This window comes from Coloeus monedula (genome assembly GCF_965178545.1).
Source record: "Coloeus monedula genome assembly, chromosome: Z".
NCBI classification, from domain to species: Eukaryota; Metazoa; Chordata; class Aves; order Passeriformes; family Corvidae; genus Coloeus; species Coloeus monedula.
Genome location: NC_138822.1, coordinates 33,945,526 through 33,968,577, shown reverse-complemented (window position 1 = coordinate 33,968,577; position 23,052 = coordinate 33,945,526). Strand labels below are relative to the sequence as shown.

General features: G+C 38.0%; 1 protein-coding gene across 8 annotated transcripts in view; it reads right to left on the bottom strand.

Annotated features, from left to right (window-relative positions):
- The window catches only part of SMARCA2 (SWI/SNF related BAF chromatin remodeling complex subunit ATPase 2), a 120,966-nt gene that overhangs the window by 26,506 nt on the left and 71,408 nt on the right, over positions 1-23,052 (bottom strand). For all 8 annotated transcript variants that reach the window (XM_082301624.1, XM_082301630.1, XM_082301626.1 and 5 more), the window contains 3 exons: positions 22,818-23,045; positions 18,804-18,881; positions 13,076-13,294 (listed from right to left, as the gene is read on the bottom strand). In XM_082301624.1, coding sequence (XP_082157750.1) covers positions 13,076-13,294; positions 18,804-18,881; positions 22,818-23,045 — 525 coding nt within the window. The remainder of the gene's footprint in view (positions 1-13,075; positions 13,295-18,803; positions 18,882-22,817; positions 23,046-23,052) is intronic.

Genomic DNA, 23,052 nt, shown 5'->3' with positions numbered 1-23,052 from the left:
GAAAATACATACTGTGTCAAGTACCTGAATGTGGAACTACCAAAAATCATCACTATTCTGTGGTCTATATTTACTCAGCCACACTCTGAGAAGATCTACAGGTCTGTAATTGTCAAGAGAGTTTTCAAAACGTCTTGCTAAGAAGACTTAATTTTAACAACCTCTTGACCAAGCCAACCTCATCAAGGAGCAACAGAACGATGGGGGAGGAATTAAAAAAAATTCTATATCAGAAACTATTGATATCATCTTCTTACTCTTCATCACTGAACTGTTTAGTTGTGGTGGGGTATTTTGTTTGTGTTTCCCAAATCTCCTTCCCTTCTGTTTTAGAAAGCTAGATAAGATGCTGAAGAATTCCCATCACTTAGAATAATAGCCTGTTTCCGAACACAGGGAAAAACGCTCTCCTTCAAGACTGGAGGACAATTTATAACAGACTTGTGAAATATTATGCAGGGAAATTGCCAGATGATAAAGAAACATATTCCAAAAGGGATCTTACAATAGCATTTCTCAAGTACAAGGTATCCTGAGTATTTCAGATTGTCTTCCTATTGTTCAGAACCTTACAGCATATTGATAACACAAAGAGTAAGTATCGGTAACAGGCTGCTATTGGAACTAGTCGCAGGTATCTTTGGAGTATGGTTAGAAGTAAAATTGAGAGACTGAACAAGATGTACTGGAAGACTGTAATGAAAAGACTGCAGGCATGTTTCCTGGCTTCGGATTCACAAGCAATCCATCTTGAAGTAAAATCTACCATGATAGAGATGTGTCATTTTTTCCCCTTTGTTCACTGTGTCAGAGACAAAGATGCTTGTTGCATAGACAAGATTCTGGAGCATTTAGTGACTGGTGTTCTTCAGTGAGAGGTGAGAATGGGAAAGATTTCTCCCTTTTTCAATTTTTATAAGCGTTTTTCTCCCTGTCTTATCGAGAATTCTGATTCAGGAAAGCCTACTACTGGAGTGTAGAGATGTCCGTATAGACAGAAGTATTGAGATAATTGGTACTAGAGTTATGCTTTTTCTTGAACAAGTACATTACCTTCTCCAAAACAAGGGGCAAAGAACATTAATTGTATGAGAAAATCACTTTTTCTGATGGGTACCAGGAGGAGGTGGGTGCCAGGGGGGTTGTGATGGGGATTACTTTTCTCATTTTTTCTTAAATTCCTTTAAAATAGTAAGATTGGAATTTAGTCGACACTAAACATGTTTCTGTCCTAGAACAGATGTTCCTTATTTCCCTGGAATCTCAGAGTTTAGAAGAAAAATAGTATCAAGGTTGTAATAGCTTAGCTTGTACTGAGGGTTTTGCTTCCTGAACTTCCTTCTTTGGCCTAAAATAAATCTTTTACTGGAGGGATACATTGTTCTGTTGTTCTTCTGAGATAATTTTTTAATTTCATTTTTAATGATTTGCTAAAATAGTTGATGAATTAATTTAAAGCTTATGAACAAAGTTTAATTTACTAGTATTTCTGTTAACACCTACATTCCATTCAGGCGCACAGAAAAATGTCACAGACGAGGAGGAAATATGCTGCAATGAGGTAATGGAAATACTCATCAATAACAACCAGACCCAAAACCAGTAAGAAAAAGGAATTCAACATTCCAAGGATTTATCATCTCCCACTATAGCTAAGATGTTGTTTATTTTACAAGGGAGATCATGCATACAAAACCAATCAGAAACACACATCTGACCACTAATAAATAGTTACATAGGATGGGTTCTTTTCCAAGTTCTGAGACAAGTATTTACAGTTGCATTTTACCTTGTATTTTGCAAAATATTGTTACTGCTGCAGGTTTCTGGGTAATTCTAAACCATCTTAATTTATCTTTTTTCCCTTGACATTTACCTTTTTATAGACAAGACATTCTTCTGTGGTGGAAGAAGTAGGAAATTTTTACTTTGTAATGTCACCCACTGGCAGACTAGCAGTGTGGATGATGTTTTGCAGCTCATAATGCTAAAAACTAAACATAGACTTCTTCTGTTTGATTTTATTCCTTATGAAAAAATTCTTAAAATTCAATCTAAGAATGGGAATTAATGGATTTTTAAAAATTATTTTTGAAAAAATTTCCAGACGTTCAGCCCTTCTTCATTCAAAAATCTGTCTCCCTTATCTTCTAAGACCCTACTAATTAAATGAGAATACCTGGTATAAAGACAGGGTTTATACCCTCATCAGACCAGCTCTTTGCAAAGAAACTGCAGTCTTGGCTCTTTCCCGGACATTTGCTTCCACTGAACGTTGCAAACATTTGCAGCAACAGGCATCTTCTCTATGGTAAAAATAAAATTGACAATTCTAAGCACTGGAAAAAGATAAGAAGACATTACCAACTCTTGTTCTGCAACATACTCAACAGCAGGATACTGTATCATAGTAGAATGTTTCCCTATAAAGAACAAGATGCCTTTTCTTCCATTATGGAAGCAACATAGGTGACGACTAAAACACAAAGGGATGATTAGTTGATTTCCAGCGTGGAATCACTCGTTTTGAGACAAATCAGTAGTGTTAGAATAAGTGAACTATTTGTCTCTCAAGTAAACAGATATTCAGTGATGCCTTCTAAATTACTCAGAAAAACAGTAGAAGTTTTCTCTTTTTGATTAACAGACTAACGCAAGGCTTCTAATTTAAAGATGAGCATAAGTTTTGTGCCCTGAAACCTAGTGCTCTTAATAATGTAACATGAGAAGCTTAGAGTATAAAGCTTAAACTGGCATTTTTATGAATGTTGAAGTAAGCTCAGCTACTGCCAGTAGCCATACCATCAAGTATTTTTCTTCATATGTTCTTCTTCTCTCTTATATTTAAGTATATTCACATACTCTCAAGCAGTTATCTTTTCTTCCAAGTTTAAAATGTGGAACATAACTAAATGGGAGCAAAACTGAGACAAAATCAAACCAAAACCAATAAAGTATGTTGCAAAAAATAAATATGTGAGAAGAAAAAAGTAACAGCTTTCAGAAACCATTGCAGTTTAATTATTTTTCAGTAGATGCTCACAGATCTCTTTTAACTACTTATTCACAGAAAACAGATTAAGGATTTTTCCAATAGCATGGGAAATTTAGTTTAAAGATCTATCATTATTAATGTAAGTACTCTGAGGCAATTAAGAATGGGAAGCACACAGTGCTAAGAGAGCATGAGATGACAGAAATACATCGCAAGATGTTAGAATACTCACTTCCTGTGCCGGCAGAGGAAAAAAAATTGCTTATAGAAATAGACTGTATTTAAAAAATAAACAGCAGAACGTAGCACTTTATGACAATTCCAACATAGTTTTTTAGTAACTTAGAAGAATTTGGAGGAAGACTGCATAGAAAAAAAATAAGTCAAACTTTGGAAAACTTGCTGAGAAAAGCTAAATTACATGTATCTTTCACGTATTTTATACTAAAAACAGTATGTTGTGATGCTAACTTTGAGCAGTGATGCAGTGAGTTCTGTGTCTTCAGGATGCTTCTAAAGGTGCAGTTATCTGACTGTGCCAGGAGTCACAGTAGACCTGATCCTTTAATATGCATATTACAACCTAAAAGTAAAAATCTAACACGACCAGAATCTGCCTAGAAGGCTTTTTTGTTCTTCTGGGATCAGATGCAATGCAAATCACAGTCTGATGAGCAAAAACTATTACCTAACCAAACACTAACCGAACAGTACAAGGATTCCTGAAAAGCCAATGACTTACGAGAACATGAAGCTTCTCAACAAAATAATGTACAGTATAGTATAGTATAGTATAGTACAGTATAGGTGCATATACAAAAAACTAAAGTAAGGCTGTAAACAGCAAGAAAGTTCTTGGTTCTGCATTAGAAACCCAGCTAAAAATGTCAGATGCAACTGAAAAGAATACATAATGAATATACATGGCACCATGATTTGTAACTTGCCAAACATGCCAATTTCAGGGTACGAAACAAAATTACATGGTTGTGGATACTGGAAAGTTTTTGCAGGATTTTTTTTAAGGTTAAAATTTTACTGCTAGAAGAAGGAAGTACACTATTGTACTCATTAAGCAGTGTACTTCAGGATGACTCAGGAATCTAACAGCCAGTCACGACATGCCTAAGCTTTGGCTGAATAGTTTTTGAGAAATTCAGTCTGAAACTTCCTTGGTTTACCATATCTGTTAAGTTAGTACTTCCATACTTATTTATATACAAGAAGAGACAAGTTGCTATCATTTAAGTTGCTATACAAAGTAGTTGCTATAGAAGAAGCAGAGCTCTGCATACATACACCAGTCCATCAGAAGAATTACTTTTGCCTGCATGCGTACTGCATGAAAAACATCAGCATAAAGACTTCCATCACCTGCTCAGGTCTGCCTTCAGACGACGGCCTTTTACAATAAAGGTCTCTCAAGTTGCCTCTGATGACAAGGCAAAATATTAAATGGCCCCCTTTTCACAGAGTGAATAAATACTTTGGCCACAATATACACTTGGAAAGGTATGAGTAACTTACCCATGTTGCAAACGCAAATCAACATATGAAAATGTATTGTGTTTATTCAAATACTGATTGTTGACAGAAGGTTAGCTACTGCATACCACCTATCACTGTTACTGTAAGTCATGTCAGAAAACATAACAATGCAGTGGACCCAAATATTGAAATGTTTGCTGCTTTTAGTTCCACTGTCATATGCCCCCAGCAACAATAATCCTTTAGACTTTTAATGCAGACTTCTGTTCTTGTGGGTTTTGTGAATAGTTGTTTTTGTTTCAGGTTTAGAGTCATAGCATATTCTGAGCTGGAAGAGACCCACAAGGACCATCAAGTCAACTCCTGGCCTTGCACAGGAGCACTGAAGAGTTACACCATGTGCCTGTGAGCATTGTCCAAATGCTTCTTGAACTTTGTCAGGCTTGGTGACCACTTCCCTGGGGAGCCTGTTCTAGTGCCCAGCCACCCTCTGGGGGAAGAAACTTTTCCTGATACCCAACCTAAACCTCGCCTGACACAACTTCAGGCCATTCCCTCGGGTCCTGTCACTGGTCTCCACAGAGAAGAGATCAGTGTCTGCCCCTCCTCTTCCTCTCATGAGGAAGATGTAACTGCAGTGAGGTCTCCCCTCTGTCTCCTCCAGGCAGTTGATCTGAATTTTGACCCTCCACATAAAGAGTACTGGCATCGTAACCACAGGGCCTAATTCTTCTCATGAAAAATTTTGCACTTGAAACAGTACTGATACAACAAAACCTGAAACCCAGATTTTAAACTCACAGCTTCCAGGCTATGTAAACTTGGTACACATAAGGTATATATAGACATACATATGGTCAGAGGATATATCTATTTCAAAGAAAATGAAGTTTATTTTAGCCTAATGCTAACAGTATTCCCCACATTTTTAAAAAGTAAGTACTTACATGGCATTACTATTTAATGTTTTCTAGAGCAGAACAGATGTACAATTCCACTTATGTTAATATGTGTTACGGTACTTTACATGTAACACTGTATAGTCAAAATCACAGACTAAAAATAAAAAGAATCCTACGAAAGTATGGCACTGTTTTACTGATAACTTGTCCTCATAAACAGCTGTTCAGATTTCCTGACTTGAAGTCTTTCTCACAAAAAAACTCCTATTTATCAAATACTAAAAAATTTCTTTATGGAGAATAACCCTGAAATATTGAAGAAACATTTCAAAGTACTTTTTTAGTTTCCAAAATTAACACTCTCAATCCTGATTCCACATTCTGAGAAAAGACAAAAGAATTTCTGAGAAATTACCCAGTGTAAATCAGGCTCTTTCCTTTATAAACTAACAAAGCCATCCTGCCAAAATAGCGAACAAAAGCTATCAGATAGATGCATTAAAATTCCCTCTCATCCATGAAAAACCAAGAAAACACCCTTTCTGCTTCACTAGTTTTAATTTCACTGCAATGTGAAAGCACCCTTTTCCCCCTTTTCTTAAGTAGATTCTGAATTGAATTTCATGAGAAGGACATGAAAGATATATTCTGTAAGTATACAGAATATAAAAATGGCTTGGTTCAATGAGGCCTTGAAGTCATGTCCAACTTTCTAACCTTTCAAAAAGCAGCTTCCACATGCATAAAACTGATCAGCTTCACACTGAACATCTGCAAATAGTACCTGGGGCACTCTGATGATCACTGGTCACAGACAACACCCTAGGATGGTGGACTTTTTGATCTTCCAGTAACAGACTTTTAAATGTGACTTGTTTTCCTGTACAGCTTAACAACTGGATCTGCAATTCAATACTACAGAGCAGGGTTTAGATCAGAATGCAAATTTCTTTAAATGTCCTGCACAAATACTCACTCACTTGATTGTTAAACAGGTTTAGCAGCAACTCAGGAAACTTTGCAATTGTAACCAAAAATGTTACAGAATAGAAATGAAGAGAGAAAACCAGGGGTACATACAAGAACTATGCTGATAAACTATTCACTGACTAAAAACTTCTTTTTTTCCTCCTTCTAAGAATTTCAGCCTCCAATATAGACTAAAACAGTTACAGACTGTAATGCTAATTTTACAGACAGGTATTCTGTACCTAATGAAGAATACTTGAAGTAGTAAGGCCTGAAGAACAGGCCCTGTGACAAAGCTGACCTCTAGACAAATCTTCCAACCAAATGTTCTATGTATCCACTAATTAGTGAAGTATTATTAGCAATATGATATAGGTATTTACCTTTCCACATTTAGAAGCTGGACAAGGCCACATATGGCCTTGTTTGGGGGCGGCGGATCAAAGACAACTTCCTTGGTTCCTCCTTAAGCCCTGGCCAGGCTTTGGGAGAAACCCAATAGGAGAATAAAACCAGATGTTCCTGCATTAGAAGTAATGGTAGCTTGCTTATTATAAAAGCTGGGCTACTCTCACAGCAAAGTTGGAAGCCTCATTGCCTGCAAAGGTGGACGCACCACATGATTTCTCAGTTACTGGGCATGGTTCTCCAGTCCTTCGCTGTGACACCTTCCCCCAGCCGCTATGTGGATATGGATGAAGGGTAAAGTACAGTAACTGTAATCTTTCATAATCACTTCAGGGATGTTTTTGTAGTAATGACTATGTCATTGATTAGCTTATCCTTTTGTGATTCTTTGCAGTTTTGCATTACAGTAAGTTACACTATTCCTTAAGTTGATGTCTGTCTCTGACCCTATCCATCAGCAAAACAATACTGTAAAATCAAATTCCACCATCTCAGTTTACAAAAAATATGTCTTAAAATACCTTCCTAGTATTGATTCTGAAGTTAAATACATAGAAGTGAAGCTCTCTCGGAAAACACAAACCTACTTGAAACAAGCTGACCCACTTTACTATCTCTGCTATCGAAAGCTGTTAACAGATTATTAGAGAGTGTGTAAAATCAAAAAGTTATTTCAAGTTCCCATTGATCAGGAAATAGTTGAAAACACGTCCAAAAATTTCCTTGCTAGGCAGTTTGATTTATTATACAACATGACTTCAGTAAACATAAATAAAATTTATGTCATAAACAATGCATAAACAATATTCACCAGATATTCTGTATGAGTGAAAGCCAGCACTGTGTATCTTTAAGTAAGATTGACTAATTACAAACCAAATGCATGAATTTCACTCACAATTTCTAGATCAGCAAAACAAGCACGACTTTGCAGGTCTGCATGACATAAATGACACACTGCTAATTTTATATTCAGCTATGAGTACAGACAATTCAGATATATACCTCAGATAATTTTGTACCCTGGCCAACATATAAAACTATTTCAAATTAACAGGCACAACTAGGGACTAAAATTTTATTTATGTCACCTAGCCAGCAATTAAATTGCATGAGAAGCTGAAACCAGATGCAACTGTCTTAAGGGTCTTTTACCTACTCAAACAAATCCTCTGTTTCTGGAAGCCTGTCTTAGGCCATCAAGTTCTTAGTAGATGACCCCTCTCAAAAATAATATGCCATGGGAACCAGCGAAGTATTTTGCAGTTCTGTTAGAAGCAGTGAGGGGACAGAATCTGCTAGAGCATGAAATCCTTCCAGAATATAAATGCTTTGTAGGGTCAGGAAGCAAACCCCTCCTTCCAGATTTTTTTTTTTTTTTAAAGGAAATATGGTTGTCATGCCAACAGTTGGAGAACAGCAGGCTGCAGCGACAGCTAGTGATGAAGCCTGTTTCTGTCTTAAGAGTTTTCCTGGGAGACTGTCAATGAATTACAGGCTGTTCTGAGCAGCAGCACACTCTCACTAAATACTGCCTAAGATTACAGGTTTGGCTTCTGTAATTATTTTGTCCCTTGCTTCCAAACTCAGGTACTTGACCTCCTAGTAAGAACGGAGCTGACATACTTGGTCAGTGTACATGCATGCATACAGACCTTGAGGTGTACTGTCCTTGAGGTCCTGCTGGGATCTGCCACAGCCAGAACTACACTCTCCAGTGTCGCATGTATCAGCAGAGGGTTCAGGGTCTAACTGGAAAGGAGCCAGCACCTATTCCACAGTCAGAGCCGTGGCTGCTGAATGAGGCAAAACTCTTTGGAAAAGAAGAGATCTAGTCAACTCCCCAAGACATAAAAGACACAGCTCAGGACTACATACCAGTATTATGAAACCAACTTACTGATCAGAAATGCAAAGTTTTATTCAGAAAACCCCATGAGAAGATAACTATAAAAGCTGTAACAGAAGCCACAGCAAGAGAAAAATGTGAGGGGCATCCCTTGCTGCTGGTAAATAAATCTCCTTCTTTTGCAATACCGCAATAAAAATAGACCCATGGTTTGGAAAATGGCATGACACAGAACACAGCTAAAAGAGCATCTTATGAATTAAAATATCACTCTTAATTCAGAACTTGTTGATTATTTTCAGTCAGTTCAACTGACATGAAGTGAAGTCATTCACAGCATCCAAGTTAGCATGAAACAATTCACTGTTTTCATGTGCTATGTATGACACTATTATAGGTTACAGTGAGGAACCCACAAGATACAAGTGCCTTATAAAGTAGACAGAAGTTTATGCTTATAAACTATCTGCCACTTTTTTTTATGTTTATACAGTTAAGTATTCCCCTGAATATGTTGCACACCATTATTATGACATCTTCCAGAGATGTCATTACCAGAAAAATCAAACATATTCTCAAAGACATAAAAGTGATGATGCTGAGAGGGCAATGGGTGTGACAACTCTGTTTCACACACATGGAAAATAAGATAATGAAAAAAACCTTAGACTACTTATATTTCATTATCTACCCAATTAGGTAGTTTTATTCTAAACGTGAATAAGCAATGTTACATTATAAATGTAATTCTACTGAAGAGACTGAAAAGTATTAGTAGTTCTTATGCTTCCATTTGTTTCATCACACCCTCAAGTGCACCTGAAAGCATGTTAAGCTATGTATACAGTAAAGTTATACAGTGATTGCAATGCACTGTGAAGCAGTCTGACTTAAGGCAACTTAGCTAATTTGAAAACATGCTTAATCACTCAAGAGAGAAGGGAGAATAATTTCTCACAACAGAGTAACAAGCCATGGTGAAAAAGGGGTAGTGTATGTACTATCTTGCCTAGCAAGGTTTCTAACTTGGCCTCTGTACCGGTTTGGCCAAATTTAGAAATATATCCTCTGAGAGAAGGCACAACCACCCCTCCCCCACCAGGTTCGGGAAAAAATAAATTTTCTTCGAAGGAAAGTGAAGAAGACAAAACCGTTTATTTAACAAACACATGGGAAAGGAAAATAATGTTAAATGGTAAAATCTTTCGCTGTGGAGGAAAAACCTGGGAAAGTGTCAGAGTCCTCCCTTTGGTCTCCTCGGAGCTGGGGCTTGGCCCAGGGCCAGGCCCTCTGTGCTCAGTGGAAAGTCCTCCTGATGTGCTCTGATGTTAAAGCAATCAAGCAGTCCAGTAGAAAAGGGAGAACATCCGAAATTCCAGAGAAGGAAAAATTCAACTCACAGTCTCTCTCCAGAGAACAAAGCAGCTGAACCACTGGCGAAAAAAAGAACTGTCCTGGGCGCAGCAAGCTGGGTGCTTCCTCCCTCCCCTACCGCAGTGGGGAAAACCAATTGCTATCTGTGCGTGACCTTGAACAAGATGCAAACTGCTTTGCAAAAGTTTTGCTCAGTTTTTTCCTTCCCCCTCTCAGGCTCAGTTTAGAGGCATAGAAAGGCACAGGAATTAATTACTGGGCATAGGCAGCGATATGGGATACACATCATAAGGTCACCCCAAGACAGCCTCACAAAACAGTCTCAGAAGCAAACAGTGGAAACAATTACTACCAAGCATACAGGGTCCAGCTCAGAAATCGTTTTCAGAGTAGAACTGTATAGCTTTTTATCAAATTGTGAAAAGTACATTTTATAGAGCTGGCTTTCGCAGATGCGTTGTACATTGTAATGTTGGCTTTGTGGGAGTGGTTCTGTTGTTAAGTGCATTTTAATATTGGTTCTGTGGGAGTGGTTTTGTTGTTATGAGGGGAGGGGGCTGAGTGTTGACTTTCACTGGGGATTGGAGCTAATTTACACGAAGGTTGTACTGAGATAGGAGGATTGTTTTAATTGGATAACATCTAACCAATGAGGGAATGGAAACCTCTTGAATGTATAGAAAAGTAACAACTACCCTCCACGAAGACAACTACACATGCTCTAAAAAGGCGGGATGGGGGAGGAGCCATATTAATTAGTTCAAGACGGTTTTAATATGAAAAATGCTTTATAAATATGTAATTAGCTGATGCAATACCCAGGGACATATAAGGGGGGGTTGCTACTGTTGAGGGTGTGCCTCTGGGTGTAGCTATGCAGCCAGTGCTGTTACTTTTTGCCTTGTTGACCTTGTCTCCTATTAAATCTTTCAAAATTTGATTAAAGAGTGAGTTCTATTTCTCATAAAACAGTCCAGCACTTCAGTGTTTCTAGTGCTTTTAGAAAGACGGAATAGAAGGTATGCCTACTAAATCTCAAAAGAACATGAAGGTGACCTGAAGTTCACCCAAGGACAGGATAAAAATTCGGAGTAATTTTGGTGAAAAAAACTTGGAAATTATTCAACAAGGGCATATGCTAAATCCTCTTAGGAAGGAAAGATCAACTATATGAAACATGATTTTGAAAAGCTAGCAAGGAAGCAGAGCCACAGAAAAAGATTAAGGTCTTATACTGGATCAAAAATTTAACATGAGTCAATACCTTCCATGTTAAAAAATTAATTACTGGACTGTGAAGTGTAAGTAGCATGGAAGTTATGCAAATGAACTCCTTATTCAAATAACACTGGATCTGGAATTCTGATGTCTAGCTTTTGATCAAACTTGTAGAAAGATGTCAGTCACATGTAGAACAACTACGGGAAATCAGTGAAAACAATCAAGAGATCTAGAAAACAGGAACTAGGGGAAAATATTGCATAAGCAGTCGTTATTAACCTTACAAATTTACTTAACTGGGAGACAATTCCTCTATGACACAAAGAAATGCTAAAAAAACGAGAGGTATCAGGCTGTTCTGCATGAGCAGAGTACTTAGGATGATGTAGTAAGTGTAAAATCCAACAGGAAAAGTGGAATAAAATACAATGAAAAGCCAAACAGTTAAAAACTGTGGACTTCTAAGTTCACTGCTCAGGAATGCCTAGAAGAGGTCAGATCCTGAACTATTATAAATGACGCAGGACTGGGTGATTCTGCCTGGAGTATGACAGGGACTGGTGATTTCTTTTAGGCCTGCTATTTTTGACAATAATGCACTCAAAACAAATATTACAGCCAACTCAAGACACAAAACATGAAAGCCAAAGCTAACTTCTATGCTGCCATAGCCAGAGTGTTCCATCATTAAAAGAAGTAGCTTAAAATGACCCTGAGTAGATGTACACTATACTGCAAGCACTTCCACTGTAGGATAGGTAAATGTTCAAGAATCCAGACAGGAATTTATGTTTCTAGATCTTTCTTCTCCACTGACTACTTGAAAACGTCAACTATCAAACCCCTGTAGTTTCATGGACTTGCATAAATTTACAGCTGGTGTATAATTCAAGCCTCTTCTCCCCTAAGCAACACATCTGGATTAGCTCTTAGTACAGTATTGCACAATGCAGTCTCACAAACATCCCATTTGAAACTAAGTAGGTAAGATTTTTACTTATCTTTAGCAAATTATACACAAAACCTACACTTTATATTCTTGTTGGTATTGTCTGTAATTATTCTACAACAAAACTTAGTCAAACCATGTAAATTAGTTTTGCACTTACAATACTTTCTTTTTAAGTTTTGGAAATCAAACCATTATCAAATTTCTGAAAAGCCTTTCCAACAATCATTCCTCACCTCTTTACCATGCTATTGCTACCACACTGAAAAGACACGTGCCCTATTATTAATTGAATGCGTATTTCAAAGAACAGCAAGAGACAAAATCCCACATTTGGTATAAAGTTAAGTGTAGAATCTTCACTTTCAGGTCCTAAATTCTTAAATCATTTATCAAATGTTTTGATCTCAGTGGAGCCAATCAATGCTCAAGTCTTGGAAATTAAATAGCCTGAGAGAAAGAAAACTTAAGTGAAAAATTCTGAATCCTTAAAAGGATTAAACACAGGTATTTAAAAATATAATAAGCTTCTGCAGCACAGAATGTTTTTTAATATGCATTGATTAATAGTTTTCATGAACATTAAAGAATTCTTCATGTATCTGAAAGCCACCACTTACAAAAGTACCTAAAGATGTAAGATCCATGGAAATAAGAAAAGTTCCAATAGAATGCTATCATAGTCCTGATTCGGCACTTAGTAACACTGATTTAAGTTTCTGCAGTGCAGTTCAAAATGTATCTTTAACACAGCAGCAGAAGCTGGATAATGAGGAAATGTTAGGCCTCTCGTGCTCTCCTTGGTGCAGTGTCCAAAATGAAAAGAAAAACCCACCACAAATGAATAAGCTTCAAGTGTAAAAAACAACCAACCAAAAAGTTTCAAGTGTAAAATAAACCAACCAAAAGGTACAACCTACCCGCAGCCACTGTTTCTCTGTGAGAGCATCACTGTAGTCCACATCCCTGCGTTGACGGGATCCTCTTCCAAATATTTTCTCTTCCTCTTCTTCACATGTAAGCCTTTCAACTTCAGCATCATCCTTAATAATCCAGGATGGTAATTCATCCTCCTCCATCAGGCGGGGTTTACGTTTAGGGTTTCTGGCATCCTCCCTGCGACGATCCATGTCCATGCGCTGCAATGGCAATTTGCAAAGGATAAAAAAGTTTTAAAGGCAATTATTAAGTGAACTATGTCAATGCCTACCTACCTAACTACGCTTGAAACTTTAAACAAAGTCCTTCACAGGTATCTCCCTTTCATAATACTCCTAAATACTTCTAAAATGCTACTGTAAAAAGAAGAAGCTACACTCAATTGTTCATTTTCAGTCATATTCACTACTACATAACTAGCTTTCACTGAAGGAACTATGACAACACACAGACAAGTGACACAAAGCAGATCACAAGAACATTGCTGTCCCCATAAGGTTTTACTACTATGTAACTAAAAAGAGTAACTGAAAATACGCTTGTTTTGTGAGCCTGGATAACAGAAGAAAATTTAAAAGTTGGTATAAGAAACAAAGAATCAAAGCAGCATTAATAAATTCAGAGAAAAGCTTGTTCACACAGAGCCAGAAAGCAAGCCAACATGGTTGAATCCCTGAATTTTTTTCTGATCTTCCTGCTGTACTAGACAAAAATCAAAACACAAAAACATCAGATAAATTAGGTAAAGTGTTAAGAACATTAGAAGATAATGTTAAGACTTTCAGCTGAAATTTAAATAATTATTCAAGTGTGGTGAACAATTAACTCAGATGTGGATACAGAGGATACATTCTCACGATCTACTGTAGACTCATCAGTGAGCTGTTTTATAATCCTCCTGGGGAACCATCCATCTCTATAAACTATATGCTGACCTGGCTTCCTATGGTCCCAGGAATTGCATCTGCATTTTCTTAAGTACCCAAATCACGTAATATGAATAGGCATTTCAAATATGCCTTTTGAAGAGTCATATAGTACTTAACACTCAGTAATAAGCTGCTAAGCAGAGAAAACAAACAGATGGCCACCGACATTTCATTTTTGTATTTGAAAAAAATTATGTAAATAGACAGGCATCAGAACTGGCTATAGCTTTGTAAGAGGCTACTGCTTTGGCCACTAAACCTTCATAAAAAACCGTTCTCAATTGTGTGCAAATGTCTCCCTCGTGTACATGATGCTGCAGTTAACACACAATGCCAACTAGATATATCATCATTTTACAACCTTAGCCAAAACACAGACATGCATGAATTCAGAGGTATTATCTCTCCAGAGGGACAGCTCAAACCCAGCCAAATTTAAAAACTGAGGCTTAGTGACGGCACCATTGAATATGCTGAATATTCTCTCATCTTGGCAGTTTTCAAACACAAGCGTTTCTAAAATACTACCTGAGGGAGAGCACCTTACAACTTGTCTTCATCATCGTGCCTTGTGCACTACCTGATTTCTAAACTCGGTGAAAAGCAGAAAGCAAGATGTATGTCTTCAGTCTGCAGGTCCAGTTACATTCATGAAGCAACTATAAATACATGTGGGTATTCCCTATTCCCCATTACTGCAGACAATAGTGAATGGGCTGTGCAGCCTGTAGTTTTATATAGCAGACTTCCATATTTCACCTTTTAATGAACATCTCATTCAATTTGAATTAATTTCAAAAAGTGTCTCATTCAAGCCAGACATGCAGCTTGGTTTATTGCTAACATGACAATCAGAATGCTGCACCAAGAGACAGCTCAAATGGGATAAATGAAATAAATTTCTCTATTATTTAGCAGAGAACTTGAATGAAGTCAGAGACATCATATTTTAATGACATTAAGTACATAAAGCCAATGCTGAAACTTTGGATTTTTTCCCTGATGAACATGATTCTTTGTCTAAAACAAAGACTGAACACTAAGACAGTATATTATAATAGCTGTTTGCTGATATAAAAGTGCTTGGGAAGGAAAATTAAAGACAATCTCAGTTAATCTGAGATTAGTCAGAGATAAAAACTGACTTTGTTTTCTAAGGATACTACTCAAACCATATTTACATCTGGGAAACCTCTGGTTATATCTTCCCCTATCTTTCCAAAACGTGTGTTTCCAAGAGAGATCCACATTATATAACTACTAAAATAATTGTATGTTCACTGTCCTCACAAAGGCCTAAACGCTAAAAATAAGTCCTATGCTACCAATACTTAGACCTAAGCAAAGAACTTGAATGCTGGCACACTCAAGGCCTAAAATTTCCAGTATAGAAAAACCACAGAGCACTGCTGTCCTGTGAATTGTGAATGGTTATCTTAGACTTTCCAAATTTTAACTAAAAGACTCCTTGAAAAAAACATCCAAGCCACTCAGTGTAAAACCAGCAATTTATACACTCAGTTCTACTAGTTTGCCATGTTGGATTAAAGGAGATTGACTGTATTAGCACAACTGGAGTTTTGGTATCCATTTGGCCTTCCCTTGAAAGGCATTTTTTACATCAAAAATCATGACTTTTTAATGTTTTCTTTACTTAAGTAATGTGAACATAAAAAGCAACCATTTTTTCCCAGAAAGAAAGCACTATTATGAAATGAAAAGAGCTATACAGATCACATAAAACCACTGAGTATTTTCTCAATTTTTTTACTATATGAAGCCTCTAAAAGCCACAGGAATGAAGTCCACCTGTCCACCTTCTTTCTGAGCAGTGTATTTAGCTCTACAGCCACATTTCAGGTCCTGTGTCAAACAACACTTCTAACCTGCAAAGTGGCTACAGAAGAGCTTCTCATGGAACTAATCTCTCTTGTTGATTGTTTTGTAACTGCTCACTTCAAGTAAGTAAAATACATGCTTTTACACACCTAAGACTAGTTAAATGAACAAACCCAAACATTTTTTCTTGGGTATTGCAGTCTCCTAAATTCTGATTACATATGCACAACTTTAAAAGGGAATGAGGTGGCACAGAGATCACTACAGTAAGGAGAATACAGACTACTTTCTGCTCTTTATCTGACTATGCAAGACTTGAAATATTGATAAAAAGACAAACAGCTCTGACTACTAGGCTTGCTTTTCAGATTTTTCCTTTATAAGAAACAGTTTACAAAAATTAAAACCAATCTTTTTATTAACATTTTAAATTATTTCTTAGCCATTAATATTTAACTACACTCTTTCTGTCTTATAATTTTCAAACCCCCTGCTTTCAAAGCATGTAGTTTTCCCTCTTCAAACTTTTACTACCTACTACCAACTCCTTACTTTCCCTTAAAAACTTCCATGTAAATTAATATGAAACACATAAATTTAGCCCACACAGCTTCATAAATGACTTGGATGCAAGACTTGAAGGGATACTAAGCAAGTTCACAGACAATAAAAAACTGGGCAGAGCTGGTGACTCCCTCAAAAGCAAGGAGGGACTGCAGAGAGACCTCAACAAATGAGAGGACCGGGCAATCACCAACCATATGAACCATATGAAGTTTAAAAAGGAAGAGAGAGATTCTGCTTCTGGGACAGGGAGCCCTGGATGTAAAGGCAGATGGAGGAATGAGATGTGCAGAAAAGGACCTGAGGGTCCTGGTCAATGGCAATTTGAACCCGAGTCAGCAGTGCCTGGCAGCCAGGAGGGCCACCTGTGTCCTGGGGGCATCAGGCACAGCATCACCAGCCGGGCAAGGGAGGGGATTGTCCCACTCTGCTCTGCTCTGGGGCAGCCTCACCTCCAGTGCTGGGGCAGCTTTGGGTGCCACAATACAAGGATATAAAGCTATTGGAGAGTGTCCAAAGGAGGGCCACAAGGATGGTGAAGGGTCTGGAGGGGAAGCTGTAGGAGGAGCAGCTGAGGGCACTTGGTCTGTTCAGCCTGGAGCAGTCTGAGGACAGACCTCACTGCAGTCTAAAACTTCCTTGTGAGGGAAGAGCAGGGGCAGGCACTGATCTCTTCTCTGTGGTGACAGTGACAGGACCTAAGGGAATGGCCAGAAGCTTTGTAAGGGGAGGTTTAGGCTGGGTATCAGGAAAAGGTTCTTCCCCCAGAGGGTGGCTGGCATTAGAAGAGGTTTCCCACAGCAGTGGTCACAGCACCAGCCTGGCAGAGTTCAAGAAGTGTTTGCACAGTGCACTCAGGCACATGGTGTGACTCTTGGGAATGTCCTGTGCAGAGCCAGGTGGAATCGACCCTTGTGGTTCCCTTCTAACTCACCATATTCTGTGATTCTGTGAAAACTGTCTTCACTCTAGGCTCCCCAACTGTTTTACAATCTGTTTTATAGCCTTCAAACTTAGTACTAAAAGTTGAAGCAAACAGGCATAAATTCACCAGCTACTTTCAACTATGGATTAGTTCTTTCCTTCTGGGTTTGAAGGAGAAATCAGAGGCTCTTTTCCAGCAGCAAACCCACTTTCACAGAACTCAGGGTATGTTCAGTCAGATGATTTTTTTTTTTCTGATCAAATGGCCATCTCTTGTCATGTAAATGTCATGTAAATCTCCTTACACCCAAATCACTGATGGAAAGTTTAAAAAGACAGGTGTCTGTAAGCACTCACTTTCTGTGCAACTTGGCTTTAGTAGTACCAGTTCTGAGCAAAGACTTAATGAAGCTTAGCACAAAAGCACTAAACTGGCAAGTCCGCAATGGCAAAGTAACAGTCATATGGGGTAATATGGCCTTTTCCAACAGTGTACCCAAACAATTGTCACTTACGTGAAAAGGACTGCTGCACACTTGTGTAACAGCAAATTTTTACAGATGACTCCTTGAGCAGAAGACAATGAGGGACTAAAAACCTGTATTGGTTACACAGGTTTTGCTGTGGTCCTATCAGCAGTTGTTTCTGTGGACACCACCTTATACACTTCCATTTATGCACATACAAGTGTCTCTCTTGTTCCATCTTGCAGAACAAAGCAGCCTCTGTAGAGGGCATGGTGCTTTACCTTCAGTACTTAAGTACTGCCCTGTACTGGTGTCAGTGAAACCCAGAGGTCCTCTAGCAATCCTCAGATTGTACAAACAATAAAAGGCAAGAGCAGTACCTACAAAGACATTTGAGTAATTATTCCATCAGTGCTGCAGTAGCATAGACAAAAAAAGGAAGTACTAATAAAAAAGAGTGGCTCACATTTGAACCACTACCTCTATTTTGGTAACTGTTCAACAGTTGTAGCAGCAGACACGCAGCTAACTGGATTCTTGACAACACCATCAACAATATCCCAGTTAACTCACCAAGAAAACAGCATTGTTAGTCTACTAATTTACTGCCTTGTTAAGGTTCTGTAGTTGTCCTTGCCATTATTGAAGGCCGAAAGTAGGAAGAAATGTTGAATAGTAAACATATGCTGTAGAATTAGCAAGCCAAACTGTGACTAACATTTTTGCACTACAAATTTCTCAGGTTGCGTGAACTTCTTCCTCCAGACTGTCAACTGTTCCACTGACAGCAAGCATTTCTGAAGTCTTTCTGTCATTTGAGCAACTCTGTATTTAAGCAGACTACACTTCTTTCCTCAGATGAACAATGCAAGTAAATAAAACCTGTTTCTCCAGTAAAGTTTTGAAAAACTTGAGTGACAAAAAGATTATGGTCTTTGTTAAAAACACTAGAGAAGATAATTTATTTATGATTATATCATCCTTACCATAAAGAGATCAAATTCCTCCTCACGTCGAGCAATCATCTGATTCAGAGTCTCATCATCAGGAACTTCATCTTCTTCCTGGTTAGAAAGACGGATAAAATTATTAGAAAGTACTCACATGAACCTAGAAGTAACAGCCTCTATCAGCTCAGAGCTCCACTGACCCTCTCTTGCTGACAACATATGTGAAGCACTTAAAACTGAAATGAAAACTTTTGAAGTGTTTAGCTATTCAGAAGTAACAAAATAACATACTAAAAGTGACAAATGAGACTTATTACCACCTTCAAAATTCGAGAATGAGGAAATGAGCAAATACACAACCAGGAAATTTTGGGTTGTGGTTTTCCTGGGTCAGAAGCACATTTAGTGCTTTGGTTAAAATGGATGTGTTTCTGTTCTGCTATTCTACAGTACTCCTTCAGAAATACCATTCTACATTTTGAGGTCTTTCCCATCAAAGCCAGGGGAATGAAAAATTTCTGATTAGATGAAAACAATGAAACATGTTTTTATACTGGAAAATAACCCTGCTGAATCACTTTCTCTTGACCATTCTCTGCTTATGAACTCAGATGTGAACATTTTACTGCAGACAAAATGGATTATTTCACAAAAACAGAAACAGACACTAGAAAAACAATTTAGAACTGTAGTGTTCAATGGAAAATGTTAAACCTGAAACAGTTATGATACCCATTTTAAAACAAAGCCCTCAGTGTTCACTCTTCCTCCCTGAATTATTCTGAAACCACAGGAAACAGGTTATTCTACACGTGGTTTTCGGAACCTATATTACAGTATACTACAGACCTGCAATTCTTGCCAAAACCTCATGTTTTGAACCCAGCTTAATGAGACTACAGAATGCTGCATGCAGCATCTGAAAAGCTAATACCCTTTTTTTCAGGGTGGCTTTTTTTCAGAAATAGAAAGTCATTTATATATCTACACATCTTATCTTCCCTCCAGTGTCAGGATTTCTACACCTCAGAAAAAAACCCCAAACAGTTTTCATTAATGCTATTCTCAAGGAACGCCTTTGTACCTTGATCAGCATATAATTTAAATTGTAACATGAACCAGGCAACTGGGAAAGTGATTACGAGAGCTAGGTCTTCTCACTTCTAGTCACTGCTCCTTCAGTGTTCACAAAAAGGAAATCACGTGGTTACACACACAAAGAAAAAAAGGTTCTTTTATAAATGTGACCATCATGAAAGTTCCACATACTTCCTTATTATCTCAGAGTAACTTTTGACCTAAAAAAAAAAAGTGATCCCACAGTAGAAGCTGTAATAACAGTGTCCACATTATCAGCAGTTATGCTGAATAACCCTGTTGCCAAGCAGGTAGGCTTGGTAGAAAAAAAATTATGGATAAACTCAAGTGCAAACAAAAAATTACTCTATGAACAAGTTACTTAAAATCAGTTGTTGTACACTGCTATTATTCTAAAGAATCTTTCTAAATACACAGAAACCACCTCTCTGCTTTATCTAGTACTGCTGAAAGAAAAAACAGATCAAAAAGAAGAAAGAAGAAAGAAAAATAACTGAAATGTAAAAAAAGCTACTAAGAAAGTACGAACAGAACATAGTACTCTACATGAAAGTGTGAGAAGTCTGAAGCATGCTTAGCATGGGAATATTTAACTAGATGATCAGTAAACAGTACCTTTGTTAGATGTGCTACTCCACATTTGCAAGTCAAATGTGTGTCAATATTGTTAATAATTTAACTTTTAATTGAGAGATTTATTTTTTTCCCGTCAATCTCCCGTTTGATACTGAGTGCTGCTGCAATGAAGGAGCAAGGGTGACCAGCGAAGGATGGTGCAAATTCAATTCCTCTTAGTACTCAAGAGTTTGAGTGTTTGGGCAGAGTTTTGCATAGTCTCTGTTCACAAAGAAGCATTACTTTGAAAGCTTCAGCTACAAGTCATTCTGCAGCATCTTAAATGCTGTAAAGACTGATACTGGGCTATGGAAAAGAAACTTTTTTAAAATCTGCTTTCTTTGGAGACCAAGTATATTTGAACAACACACAAGAAACAACTTGTTCTTAAGTCATCTACAAAATAAGGCATGTCACACAGGCCTGAGCTACAGCCCTGACTTCTGAAACACTGTCAGATAAATGCTTCGAAACAAATGCACACCTAATTTAAAAAAAATTCATAGGACTACTGAAAATGTCTGCTGGTTTCAAGTTTATCTATCTACTCGTATAGGTAGTGTGGGTTGCTTTAGAACTACAGGTTTACTTAATGAAAAGTGGTACATATGTGTATCATCAAATTTCTGCATTAACACCACAAATAAAAGACAATCACTGATAAAAATGTTTGCCACTCTTCTTTAATTTCTATGAAAAATACTAAAACAATACAAAATTTCATCTTACTCATGCTTTATTCCTTAACCATCTGCTTAATGCCCAAGGACATTTTGTCTGTAAGATGGACCCGGGGGGCAGGGCCGGAGCCACAGGACCTGGGTGCAGGTCGGTTCAATGGATGGGGGCCAATGGCTCAGGGGCTCTCGGGCTTGGTGGGGTGCAGAAGGGAGTGCACCGGGAGTGCTGTGCTGCTCTTCGGGTTTCTTTCGTTGCCACTAGCTGGAAAAAGGTTCTGTTGGTTTTTTTCTCTTCCCTTCCCTTGCCTCACTGCCTCCCTTCCCTCCTCGCCAGTCCAGGGAGCCTGCGGGGTGGCCCTGGCTGGTCCGAGCCCGTGTGTTTGTTCCCCCTCTGGGCATTTGTTGTATTTTGAGGGGTTTTTTCCTGTTCTACCCTGTTTTGTTTGGTGTTAATAAACAGTTTGGGGTTTTTTCTCCACTTTCACTTGCTGTTACCAATCTGTCCCACCGACGGAGGAAAAGGGGAGGCTCTTTTCCCTTTGGAGGAGGTGCTCATTCCGGAGCGCTTCCTCCTAAAATTTTGTCTCCAAAACTGAGATATTTTCTATATTCACAATGCAGAGTTCACACAAAAGGATTAATGACTGAAGAACTAAACTCCTCGATCTTTGAAACTTTACTTCATGTAATGAAGGATGCCAGTGAAACACAGGCTATAGAATCTTCTATCAGTGTGCACCTTATTCAGACATACAAGGCACACTCAAGAGGCAAAATCACTCTCAAAACCTTTGTCTTTAACCAGTACAGGGTATTTTCAAGGTGGGAAAAAGTCAGTGCTGAACAAGAATTTCAGTGTGTGTGTAATATCAGTGTAACTGATAGATTCATTTAATGTCTCCCAAATATGGCTTTCATCCAAATACTGAATTTTGTTCCAATTAAGAGAAGAGTTTTGCAGTGACAGGTGAAAGAATAGGTTCATCATTCCACACTCACAGTTCCACAGAAGAACACAATGAAAAGACAGGCACTCAGTGACTCTATAACCTCACTCACCACTATTGTAAGGAAAGACTTGACAGCTGTTTTTAAACAGCTAGTTATTTCTCAAAGAGGAAGTAGTGATGAGAAGCTCAGGCTGGACACAGCACCAGAAAGAAACAGTTACTTTTTGGCTTGTCCTAAGCCCAAGGCACATCAAAGCAGATCTTAACTCTTAACTAGGTTCCAAAAGAAGCACAATAATCATGTCCTTCAAGACTGAAACTAGGTAGTACTAGCTGCTCAGCATGTCTGAAAATCAAACTGCCTAGTTTAACATATATATTGGACTTAGGAGCTGGTTTGTAATCTGTTCTGGAAGAAAATCTTTGTTTGAATGCAATTGTTTGCCAAAATGGGTTTTAAGTTACAATTCAATGCCTAATTCTACACTAAGATTTAATCATAACCATGACATCATAACCACTAGGTTACAGCCTATTACTGTGACCATAAAAGAAGAAAAAAATTAAGTTCTTTTTCTGACTGGACGGTAAGAATTATAATGACATTTCTAATTTCAAGAGTTATGACAATCTTTGTAAATGACGAATAAAAGAAGAGTCAGTACTTCCTGAAACTCTCTTTTAGCAATTATTTCTAACTTCCTTACCTCATTTTCTTCTTCGTGCTCCAGTATAGCTTGTAGGAATGCTCTCCGTTCATGGCTTGAAGATTTCTGATCAAACATTCCTGCCTGAATAACTTTTTGATCTACATTCAGCTTATACTTTGCTGCAGCAAGTATCTTCTCTTCCACACTGTTCACAGTGCACAGTCGCAGGACTCTAACTTCATTCTGCTGACCAATTCGGTGAGCTCTATCCTGGGCCTGCAAGTCCTATTAG